The sequence below is a fragment of the Hibiscus syriacus genome, unplaced genomic scaffold (genome assembly GCF_006381635.1).
Source record: "Hibiscus syriacus cultivar Baekdansim isolate YM2019G1 unplaced genomic scaffold, ASM638163v2 tig00111851_pilon, whole genome shotgun sequence".
In the NCBI taxonomy this organism is placed as follows: domain Eukaryota; kingdom Viridiplantae; phylum Streptophyta; class Magnoliopsida; order Malvales; family Malvaceae; genus Hibiscus; species Hibiscus syriacus.
In genome coordinates this window covers 754,735-767,537 of record NW_024063203.1, presented here as the reverse complement: position 1 = coordinate 767,537, position 12,803 = coordinate 754,735, and the positions used below count along the sequence as shown (strand labels likewise).

General features: G+C 37.2%; 1 protein-coding gene and 1 pseudogene across 1 annotated transcript; both read left to right on the top strand.

Annotated features, from left to right (window-relative positions):
- Window positions 1-2,157: 2,157 nt before the first annotated feature.
- Window positions 2,158-5,222, top strand: LOC120172537 (annotated as a pseudogene).
- Window positions 5,223-6,005: 783 nt separating this feature from the next.
- LOC120172425 (enhancer of mRNA-decapping protein 4-like) lies at window positions 6,006-12,247 on the top strand. The gene is given in 14 exon segments (XM_039179881.1): window positions 6,006-6,683; window positions 6,876-6,925; window positions 7,000-7,060; window positions 7,063-7,167; window positions 7,260-7,484; window positions 7,679-7,807; window positions 8,097-9,695; window positions 10,097-10,456; window positions 10,532-10,651; window positions 10,794-10,964; window positions 11,220-11,384; window positions 11,553-11,678; window positions 11,781-11,817; window positions 11,820-12,247. Coding segments are annotated over 14 exon segments (4,095 nt in total). The 3' UTR covers window positions 12,089-12,247.
- Window positions 12,248-12,803: the final 556 nt, after the last annotated feature.

The following is a 12,803-nucleotide window of genomic DNA, read 5'->3' as shown; positions in this document are numbered from 1 at the left end:
AGTTAACTTTATTAAATAAAAATAATTTCATTAATATATTTTTTTAAAATTATTATAGTGTACACATTATTTACTAAAAGAATAAAATAATATCTTATTTATAGTAACTAAGAAAATAAAATTCTAAGTTTAATATTCATTTTTAGTTTGAAGGAGAATAAGTGAGAAATTTGAAGATTTGATTTGGTTAATAATGTCGTAAAAATAAAAGAATTTGTTTAATTTTGTAGGGATTAAATTAAAAATTATATGAAAATGTGGAGGATAATTTTGTGTAATTATGGATACTATTTATAAATATTAAGACTTTTTTTATTTTATTAATCTAAGGTAATTATAGGGTAGTATATGTTCAAACTTTTCTTAATTAATTGACGATGAACGTACATACATTGCAGACGAAGTTACTCAAACTCGAGACCATTAGAGAAAATAACATTTATTTTTACTATTAAAATCGCTTAATGAATTTAAAAATATTAAAAGTTAAATATATTATTATACTAATTATTAAATAATCACACTACTATAGCCGTTAGTGCTCGAACCCTTAACCTGATTCGTGCTATTCGTTAGTATTATACATGATCTTATGAATAGTTGAGTGAATTTGAGTGCAATTTACTCATATAATTAATACAATGTAATATTTTCAAATTGAACCCATTAAGCGATTTTTACCGTAAAAAATATTATTCTCCTTATAGATTATATTATCAATTAGCAACGAGTGCAAAATGTGTATATTTTAATTGTCAATTAATTAAAAATAAATAAATATTATATTATAATCATCTCATATTAATAAAAATAAAAATTATAATTTAAAATTTTAAGAGTGGACTGAATATTCAAATATATACGATAATCAAATATAGTTATAATCTATGTTGTGTATTAAATTATTTATTTTTTATATTATAAACAAATTAGACATGATTTAAATTATAAATTTGAATATCTATTTTTTATAATTATTGTCATTTTCTATAAGTTATATCATTTTTTTATTTTGTTTAGTAGGCGACAACATTGATTTTAATGCTGATTATCAATTGTCGTTTTTCTCTCTCTTTTTAATTTTATTTTTATGACACATTTATCTATATATTTGTGACACGTTTATATTTACTTTTGTGACACACTTTCCTCTGTTTTTAGTAGTTGATCAATATGGCATTTATTTGTTATCGTGTCGATTTTCTCTGCTTTGGACCTCAGATTGGTTTGGATACGCGTTTTGCGTTCGTGATAGTTTTCTCACGTCGCTTGACTCTGATTTGCAATTTGTCGATAATCTTTCAATAGCTTCATCCTCTTTTGTGATTCGTTTGCAGATGCAATCAAATTTGTTCGCATCTTTATTTTGTTCTAGCATTTTGGTTATGTTTTTTAACTTTTTCCTTCTTTGGTCATTGTGATCTACGTGACTAGTTTTTGCATTAATAGATATAGGAAAATATCCTAATTATAATTTAGTTTACGTTTACAGTTATGCTTGTAAATTTTTATTATAATTATGGATATTTTTTATTTAAAAAAATTTGCTATTTTCTATCAAAAATTATAAATTTAAATAGTAAAAATGAGTGACTAAAATGTAAATAAGATTAAAAGACAAATTTAATTCACTCTAATGTTTTTCGACAAAATCACGTGATGTTGTACGTTGCCACGAAATATTAAAGATCATGACTCGTTAACAAATCCAATACAATTTGTTGATTCAAACAATCTTTTCGAAGATTCATAGCATCCAATCAGATTTTCTCACTCCTGCAGATTTTCCCGGAAAAATTCAACCACTGTATTTAAATTACAATGGAAAGCGACAAGCATTACAATCTTTGCCAACTGCATCAAAGCTGCAAACATTACAAATGCATCGAATGAATTAATGATCGGACAATTGATTTTAAAATCCAATCATGAATGTTAAATCTTCACTAAAATCAAAATCCCAGGACTTTTGGCTGATTTCCATTTCCAATCCTTCTTCACAGGGGGAAAGAAGAGCATGCAGCAAATTTGTTTCCAAAAGAACAGAGTCCAAATACAAAGGGCATGAAATATATATATATATACACACACACACAAATACAAACATGCATGCATACATATATACAAACCAATAACAAATCATATCAACGCAAAGCAATGGTGCTTTCAGTTCTTTCTTCTTTGCTTTCATCACTCTTTGTTTTATCATTCATGCAGATTCCTACTTCTGCTATCAAACAGGTTAAACTTTGACAAATTCTGGGTTTATCTTTAAATTTCTTTAAATTCGGTTTTCAGTATTGTTTTCCCTTTTTGCAGTCTTATACAGTGTACCTGGGAGCACAAACTCATGGTCTAAGTCCGACGTCGGTCGATCTCGATGCCGTCACAATTCTCATTATGAATTGCTGGGTTCATTTGTGGGAAGGTGTATAGATTTTTCATGCTGATAAACAGTCTCTGAACTTTAATTTAATGCATTTTTCTCAATTGTAGTTCAATATATGTATGTTTTGTGCAGCTCTGAGATGGCTAGAGAGTAAATATTTTACTCGTATACTCGAAACATCAATGGATTTGCAGCTGTTCTTGATGAGAAAGAAGCAGCAATATATCAAGTAAGAACTAAGAAGTTCAATATCACGCATGATGCATGATGCATGATGCATGTACTTGTACTTGTACATATGTACGTAGTCTGGTTTTGTAATGTATGTATTTTTGGTTTTTTGATCAAATGCGGAACATCCAAAAGTCGTGCCGGTTTTCTTGAACAGAGGACGGAAGTTGCATACGACGCGAACGTGGGATTTCCTCCGGTTAGAGAGGGATGGAGTTATCCCTACTGATTCTCTTTTAAAAAGGTCAAGTTTTGGTGCGGATGTTATAGGAAATCTTGATACAGGCAAGTTGTATCATACATTCATGCTGTTGACATGTTTCGGTGGTAACGTGATGTTGATCGGTTTTGTTTTGTGAAGGTGTTTGGCTGGAATCGAAGAGCTTTTGTGATGAAGGAATGGAACAGATTCCATTGAAGTGGCGAGGATCGTGTCACAGTGATACTGATGACCGAGTTGTTTGCAACAGGAAGTTGATTGGGGCGAGGAATTTTAACAAAGGTTATAAGGCTTACCTTGGTGGGAAACTCAATGACACTTTCAAAACCGCACGGGACACCACCGGCCATGGTTCACACACCCTATCGACAGCCTGAGGCAACTTTGTTCCCGGAGCTAATGTATTTGGTTACAGTAATGGAACTGCGAAAGGAGGATCACCGGGTGCCGTGTGGCAGCTTATAAAATATGCTGGCCCTCTGTCGGTGGTCAAGAGTGCTTTGATACAGACATCATGGTGTTGCAATAAGCAATGGTGTTGATGTGCTTTCCGTGTCATTGGGTGGTGATCTGTCCGAATTTTTTGAAGACGGGCTCTTGATCGGAGCTTTCCATGCTGTGACGAAAGGCATTTCTGTTGTTTTGTCTGCTGGAAATTCCGGCCCAAGTCCAGGCAGTGTATTGAATATCGCTCCGTGGATGTTCACCATAGGCGCTAGCAAACTCGATCGGGAGTTCGTAAGTTACGTTGAGCTAGGAAACAAGAAGCAAATCAGTGTATTCCCTCTATAAAAGACATAAACACCATATATGTTTAACTCATTCCACCATTAAAATGTTATTGTATCCGTTGCTAGGGACAAATTTTGTCGTCTGCAACCTTGTCACGTAGGACTTCGTATCCGTTGATCAGTTGAAAAGGAGAAAGCGACCAATGCATCAGTGGAAGACCGTATGATCCGCTCACACTCTACTCCATATTTGTAGTTCTACATCATCGAATTGTTGCTCGAGAAATCTCATTCGGTTCACTTGTATGCATCATGTTTCCTTCAGAATCCTGTGTCAGCCTGGATCAATTGATCCCAAAAAGGCCTCGTGGAAGATTTTAGTTTGTCTCCGAGGAGACATCGGAAGAATGGACAAGGGAAAACAGGCTCTTCTCGCAGGTGCGGTCGGAACGATTCTCGCAAACGATGAGCTGAGCGGCAACCAACTTATAGCAGATGCACACTTTCTGCCAGCAACACACGTAAATTACACCGATGGTAGAATTGTGCTTGCAGACATCAACTCATCCAAGTAACTCTCTTACTTTCTTATCGAATTCCGTTTCCTTTTTCTCCGTAAAAGAATAGAATTCTCCCCCAGGAATCCCACAGCATACATTGCTCCGGTGGAGATGAAACAAGTGTAAAACCGGCTCGTCTATGGCTTCTTTCTCTTCTAGGGGACCTAATACGATCGAGCCATCGATCCTCAAGGTTAGTTTTCAATGACGAACAACCGAATTTTCGGTTTAGCATGTAATGTTTTCTAATTTTCTCTAGTATCCATTTCAGCCTGATGTAACTGCACCAAGAGTGAACATCATTGCTGCTTTCTCTGAATCAATCGGGCCGACCGAAGATGAATCCAACAAGCGTAGGGTACCTTTCGCTTTACAATCAGGAACTTCCATGTCATGTCCTCATGTTTCCGGCATCGTCGGCCTTCTCAAGAGCCTACACCCTGATTGGAGTGCTGTAGCTATAAAATCCGCGATCATGATCACCGGTATGTCTTCTTTCGAACCGATTAATTAGTTCCAACTCCCGACAACATGTATTCTGATTCTGATTCTCAGCAAGAATAAGAGACGACAAGGGAAAGCCAATGCTCGATTCAAGCAACGAGAAAACAACCCCGTTCGATTACGGTTCGGGGCACGTGAGACTGAACCGCGCAATGGATCCCGGTCTTGTTTACAACTTAACAATCGAAGATTACTTGAACTTCTTGTGTGCTCGAGGCTACAATCAAACCACCATAAGACTATTTTCGGACAAGCCGTTTGTTTGTTCAAAGGCATTTAGTGTGATGGACTTAAACCACCCTTCCATTGAAGTTCATGAGCTCAATGGCACGGTGACGGTTAGCAGGACAGTTAAGAATGTCGGTCCGGCTAGGTCGACGTACAAGGCACGTGTCAGGTCACCAGCTGGAGTTACGATCTTGGTTAATCCTTCGATTTTAGAGTTCGAAAAGAGTGGCGAGAAGAAGAGATTCGAAGTGAAATTCGAGTCGAATAGTGATGTAGAATCTCAAGAGTATGTATTTGGGGAGTTGCTTTGGTCTGATGGCAAACACAATGTGAGGAGTCCTATTGTGGTGATGCATTAATGTGGAATTGAACCCTATTTTTACTCAAGGAAAATGGTATAATTATCTTTCAATCCCTATACTCTTGGCACGTTTAAAATTTTATCTTCTAACTTTCGATATCAAAATTTTAATTCCTTTACTTTTTTTCATTTAAAGTCTGTTTGACATCATATTGTTGAAAATACCCTTTATTATAGTTTAGATTCGATTTGAGTCAAGTTTTATTTTTTGAAAAAAAAACCTCTAACCTTATAGAATCGAGTCAAGTCAAAATTTATTGAATTCGAGTCAAATGAACATCTCTATTGAGGAGATTAAAGGTATGGAATTAAATGAGCAAAGAGTACAGGTACTAAAAGCAAATTAGACCAAAGAATCTACCACACTGAATTGATTATATATATTCGCTTAAATTAGCCCACTTGATTAAAGAACAGAACAGAAAGGGGACAACCCACAGATCCAAAATCTCGAAACTAGATAATCTGGATTTCTTTATCAATTCGCTTAAATTAGCCCAATTGAATTTGGTAATTTTTTATGCTAAAAAGCCCCCACAAATCAATCGAAATTCAATTTTAAAGGCTCCAAAGGCCCAATCCTTTCCACCACTTCGGCACTTCCCTTTCCTCATTCAGATTTTCAGATTTCTTCTTCTTATTCTTCTTCTTCACTCAGATCCTTAATTTCTGCCATAAAAAACAAATACCCAAATCTTATTTTTATTGTAGAAGAATTCACATAACCCCAAAGATCCTTTGATTGTTTGTGTACATCTTTGTTTTTTCCCCTTCATGTGAGATGGCTTCGACAGGGAACCCGAATCAAGCCATCCCATTCGATGTACAGAGTTTCTTAAAACCCACGGTTTCTAACCCGTCGAATTCAAACCCTCAGCCCCAAAATCCTTCGCCATCACAGTATCCCACGCCTTCGCCTTATCATTCACCCTCCCCTTCTTTCTTTCACCCGCGGTATCACCAATTCTACATGCCTCCTCCTTCGTCCCCTACCCATTCTAATTACCAAGATGCCAAATCCCTTTCTTTCCCTTCCGCTCCTCTTAGCCCTTACAATGCCGGCAACCAAATTCTCGCCCTTATCAACTCGTCCCCTCAAAACCCTGATTTCCCACTTCAGAATCATCCCCCCAAGATGCAGCAGCCGGCTTACGCCGAGTTTTTGGGGTCCGGGGGTCCCAATGTGGGGCCTTCGAGGGTGTCGAGCTGTAAATTGCCGAAAGGAAGGCGGTTGTCGGGCTCTCGGGTGGCTTACGATATTGATACGAGACTGTCCGGCGAGGTCCAGCCTCAGCTTGAGGTTACTCCCATAACGAAGTATGGGTCTGATCCTCAGCTGGTGCTGGGAAAGCAGATTGCTGTTAATAAGTCTTATATTTGTTATGGTTTGAAAGGTGGCAGTATAAGGATTCTTAATTTAAACACTGCTTTGAGGTCTTTGTTTCGGGGGCACACACAGGTTTATCTCTTAAACTTCATTAGCCCTTCTGTTTTTAGTTGTATATATTGGATTGAAATGAATGTAGTAATAGAATATAGAATATAATTTATGATAAATGGTGAAATAAATGTGCATTTTGAGTTGTGGAATGTCAAGCCTTTGGATGATTATGAATATCAATTTGTCCAACTGATATTTTTCTTCTCTCAGAGGATCACAGACATGGCTTTCTTTGCTGAGGATGTTCATCTTTTGGCTAGGTATTTGTCTTTAGTACTTGGTAATTTAACTTTTTGTTTTTGTTTTTGCTTCTTGGTAATAAATTTTTCTGCAGTGTGAGTCTAGAGGGAAGGGTATTTGTTTGGAAGATATCTGAAGGCCCGGAGAAGGCCCGGATGAGGAAGATAAGCCACAGATTACAGGGAGGATAGTTATTGCTGTTCAGATATTAGGTTATGAGGAATACATACATCCGCGTGTTTCTTGGCACCGACACAAACAAGTAATGTAATTTTTTAATGTTCATCCATATTTAGAGAGGGTTATTATTACTTTTGTTTTTCGTTGCCAACAGTATTGCAATCTCATTTTCAGGAAGTTTTGGTGGCTGGGATTGGTAAACACATTCTGAGAATTGATACTATGAAAGTCGGGAAGAATGAAGTCTATTCAACTGATGCACCTTCACCTCTTCAATGTCCTATTGATAAGTTGATTGATGGGATTCAGTTGGTTGGTAAACATGATGGAGAAGTTACGGATGTTTCAATGTGTCAATGGATGATTACCCGTTTAGTTTCTGCTTCTACAGATGGCACAGTTTGTATTTTCTCTTATCATTTTGTTATTTTGATTTGTGGATATCTATGTGGTCTTTCTGTGCTCCGTGGTGGTGTAATCATGGAATTATCTTTTGGCTTCTTGTTGTTTAGTGTGGAAATTTTATGGTGAATACCTGGATAAATGTGGTTATGTCAAGTATTTTGTACTTACAAGGTTTCGTTATAAAACAGATAAAGATATGGGATGACCGCAAGGCAGTGCTACTGACAGTGTTGAGACCACATGATGGCCAACCTGTTTATTCAGCTACATTCTTAACTGCACCTCAACGGCCGGATCATATTATACTCATAACAGGGGTAATGATTTCCATGTTCTTCTCTGTGTGTTTTTGCCTGTTTGTTATTCACTGACTTGTTGATATGAAGTTCGTGGTGGTTTAAATTCTAATGACTTGGTTGATATGGTATAGAAGTCTGTATATTTACCTTTTGACTTCAGTCTATTTTAAATGGAGGTTTATTTATTTTGTTATGTTTTTAGTTTAAGGACTATTTATGGGTTTCTTTTCCATACGCCAATCTTGTTATTCTGACAATATCCATATATCTGATTTGTCGTATTTTACTTTTTTGATATTTTTTACAGGGGCCTTTAAACCAAGAAATCAAAGTTTGGACATCAACAAGTGAAGAGGGTTGGCTACTGCCAAGCAATACTGAAAAATGGACTTGCTCTCAGATATTAGACTTGAAGAGCTCTGCTGAACCTCAAATGGAGGATGCATTCTTCAATCAAGCTGTTGCATTATCTCAAGCTGGCCTTTTCTTACTTGCAAATGCTAAAAAAAATGCTATATATGCTGTACACTTAGAATATGGTTCTTGTCCTGCTGCATCACGCATGGATTACATAGCTGAGTTCACCGTCGCTATGCCTATATTAAGTTTTACTGGGACAAGTGATCCTCCTGATGAACATATTGTTAAAATATATTGTGTTCAGACACAGGCTATCCAGCAGTATGCTTTGGAATTATGCCAGTGCATCCCACCACCACTGGAAAATATCAGCTTAGAGAAGTCAGATTCAAGTGTTTCAAATGATGTTACCAACACTGATGGTTATGATTCTTTTGATCTGTCTGGAAATAAACCTTCTGAGTTACCGCTTTATAATTCAGTCCCCAAACCAAGTAAACCAGTAAGTAGCTCTGAAAATTTAAATGCACCAATATATCCTTCTACCACCGAGGCAAATGCGGCACGAGAGTTGAATACTTCTAATATTGATCCTAAATCTGCTTCTGCTTTGGCATTAACAGCAAGTGATGCTGATATCGGTTGCGTTGCAGTTCCTCCTAGTCCTAGGTTGTCTAGTAAGCACTCTGGCTTTCATAACTATGAGCCAACTTCCCATCTTGTTGACCATGTTGGAAACCAAATGGTTGTGGATTATCCAGTTGACAGACAAATGGACACTGTTCGATCAAAATTGTCTGGTATGCATTCATTAGAAGATGCTTCGAGGAATGACGACAAGAAAATAATATCAGATGAGAAATCTAGTGCATATAATCCACCTATCATTTTCAAGCATCCAACTCATCTTGTGACCCCTTCAGAGATACTGATGGCTGCAACATCTTCTGAAACTACTAATGTCAATGAGGGAAAGAGTGAGGGCGAGGTGCACATTCAAGATGTGATTGTCAATAATGATGCACGCAATGCTCAGTTGGAGGTAAAGGCGCTGGGTGAAACAAGATCATCTCAGAACAATGAATTTGGTTCCCATGGTGACTCCCAAAATCAGAATTTCGAAACTAGGGAGAAAATCTTCTGTTCTCAGGCTTCAGATCTTGGTATTCAGATGTCGAGGGATAGCTCTGCTATGTCAATGGATGCTTACGTTGTTGATGAATCTCGGCAAGCAGATGGCGTTGGTGCATCAGGTTCGCATGTGAAGCCTAATGTGGGTGAGGAAGAACACAATGATTCCAGAAAAGATCTGTCCGGAAAGATTTCGGAATCAGCCATGCCTTCTACGTATCAACAATCACCAGCACCAGGTGGGAAAGGGAAAAAGCATAAAGGGAAAAGTTTTCAGGCATCTGCTCACTCTTCTCCTTCTTCAAGTGCTTTCAATTCTGCAGATTCTACTGCTGAAGCAGGAGCAAGTTCAAATACCCCCTCAACAACTGCTGCATTTCCTCAAATTGCAGCTATGCAAGAGATGCTAAATCAGGTGATTGCTACATACTGAAATAATGGTTACACCTGTATGCATCTGTTATATGCACATTTCTTCTGTGTGTGTTAATAGATAAATATGCTGGGAGAATAGTATAAGTAGTTAAGTAAATGAAAGTAATATCCTTCATTATGCTCATATAATCTTTTAAGTTTTCGATTGGTTTATAATCGTTGATCGTACCATAATTTTGGATAAAAATCAAGCCAGGTTCCATTGTTCATTTATATGAAAGTTCACCAAGGCAACTCTATGATTATTACATATTCACCTATTTTTCCCTATATGTATTTTGCATAGCCATATTTTATCTTGCTTTTCTAAATAAATGTGGTTTAAAGCTTTTTGCTGCACCATATATGGTGTCTTAATCGTGATTTCTATCATTTTTGCAGCTAATTACTACACAAAAGGAAATGCAGAAGCAAATGTCCAATATGGTCAACACCCCGGTTACAAAAGAAGGCAAAAGGCTGGAGGCTGCTTTAGGACGGAGCATTGAGAAAGCCCTTAAGGCCAACACTGATGCTCTATGGACTCGATTTCAGGAAGAGAATGTGAAAAATGAGAAGCTGCTTCGAGAACATACACAGCAGATAACGAGCCTGATCACTAATTTTATGAACAAAGATTTGGCGGTAATGTTGGACAAAGCAATCAAGAAGGAGTTAGCTGGAGTTGGACCAGCTGTAGGCCGTACCATTACTCCAGCAATAGAGAAAACTGTAAATTCAGCAATCAATGAGTCCTTCCAGGTTAGACTTCTGAAAATCTAGTTCTTTTCCACGAAAGCTGTTTTAGTGGAATCTAACTAGTCCCTTATTTGACAGAGAGGGGTTGGAGATAAAGCAGTGAATCAGCTAGAAAAATCTGTTAATTCAAAACTCGAAGCTATAGTTGCCAGGCAAATTCAAGCACAATTTCAAACTTCTGGAAAGCAAGCTCTCCAGGTATACGCACAAGTTAACCATGCTTGGAGATAGCTCTGGAAGGATATTTTCGTTCTCTTGTTATGATATCGAATTACTGTCATTCGGCATGTTCCAGGCAATTGATGGTTATTAATATATAATACTTTTTTTATCGTTGCAGGATTCTTTGAGGACTAGTGTGGAAGCTCTAGTGGTCCCTGCCTTTGAGATTTCATGCAAAGCCTTGTTTGAGCAAGTAGAAGCAGCATTTCAGAAAGGGATGGTGGAGCATACCAATGCTGCTCAGCAGCAATTAGATTCTACAAATTCTTCTTTGGCAATTACTTTAAGGGTATATTTCCCGGGTCAAATTTACTTACTGTTTCACTTGAAGGATGGTAACTCGAGTTGTTTTTCCAAGATTTATTACATTTGGAGCATCAGATGTCGAAACTAAGAATTATTGTTGGCACGTGTGTGTGTGCGCGTTTTTGGCCATTTGAGGCACAACATGCATTAAAACATGGAATGTTACTTGTTATATATCTCTTGTAAGATGTGTTTGTTAATTTACTGTTTTTTAAAAGTAAAATCTTTTTAATTGCAGGATGCCATAAATTCTGCATCATCGATTGCTAAAACCTTAAGCGGGGAATTTGCTGAAGGACAAAGGAAAATTTTAGCACTTGCAGCTGCTGGAGCCAACTCCAATGCTGCGACTTCGTTGGCTTCCCAACTCAGCAATGGACCTTTAGGTTCACTGCATGACAAGGTATATTTGTTTCACCCATTTGCTTTGGTTTGACTGCAAGAAACTGATGCTCCATTATACGTGAATCGCCAGAGTCGAACCTGGCTGTCAAGTATTGCTTCTTTTATAGATGTTTCAGTTGGTTAGTAGCTTAGGTTAATCTTAAGTGAACTTCAATCGGAGCCTCAGGTCATTGTGCCGATGGATCCAACGAAAGAACTATCGAAATTTTTTTCTGAACACAAATATGAAGAAGCTTTCACAATTGCCCTGCAAAGAAGTGACCTCTCCATAGTTGCTTGGTTATGTTCACAGGTAATCCCTATGGATTCTAACGTGTCTCAAGTTCTTCCTCGAAATTCTGGTTAAAAAGTCTGCTGCTTTATCAGCAATTGTTATTTTTCTCGCTTTTATTAGGTCGATCTACGTACGATTCTGTCGACCAATCCTTTTCCTTGAGCCAAGGGGTGCTGCTCTCCCTCTTACAGCAATTGGCATGCGACATCAACAAGGACACGCCACAAAAACTCGCATGGATGGTAGATGTGGCCACGGCTATCAACCCGGGAGACCAAATGATTGCAGTCCACGTGCGACCAATCTTTCAGGAAGTCTACAAGAGAGTGCACGAAATAAGTAGCTCTCCGTTGCTTACGGGTGCTGAACACGCGAGTATCCGAGCTCTCATTTATGTCATCAATTATGTTCTAATGACATGTAAATGATGAAAACATGGTCATGATTTCGGGGAGTCGCAATTAAATCTGTACAAGTTTCTGATTGTTTTCATGTAAGGAGTAAGGACCCTCTGATTTGCTTTGGCATTACAGGACGGATGCTGTCCTGATTTTGTTATCCGATATCGATGTTTTGAACTGTACGAATTGAAGTAGTTCTCAGGAAAAAAAAAAGGGGAAATGAAACAAATGTCGATAGACGGAGGCGGAGGGTGGTTGTGCGGTTGTGCATACAACTGCTGCCGCCTCAGATCCACTCCAACTCATGGACGAACCCTTAACTAGGGATGGTAACGGGTTGGATTTTTGCCTGCCCCGACTCCAACCTAACATAATAAAATCTAATCCAACTCTGACCCGATTTTAATTTTAATATTGTTTAATCTGACCCGACTCCGAACAATACTCTAATGGCTACCATTTTCTCTTAATATGTAAAATATATTCTTAAGCTGAAATTTTAAAACAAAAAATTACATTAAAAATCAATCCAGATTTTATAAAATATATTCATAAACTAACAAAGAAATAAAAAAAATTATTAATAAGAGCAGATATTACAAACAAGTTTAATTCGAAAACCCAGAATAAAAAAAAAGTTCAGTATAACTCATAACTTAAAGAATCAAAATCTTTAAATAAAAAAAACTCTCAAAATTTAGTTCTTCTTTGAACAAAAAAGAAAAAATAAAAAAACTTTAAA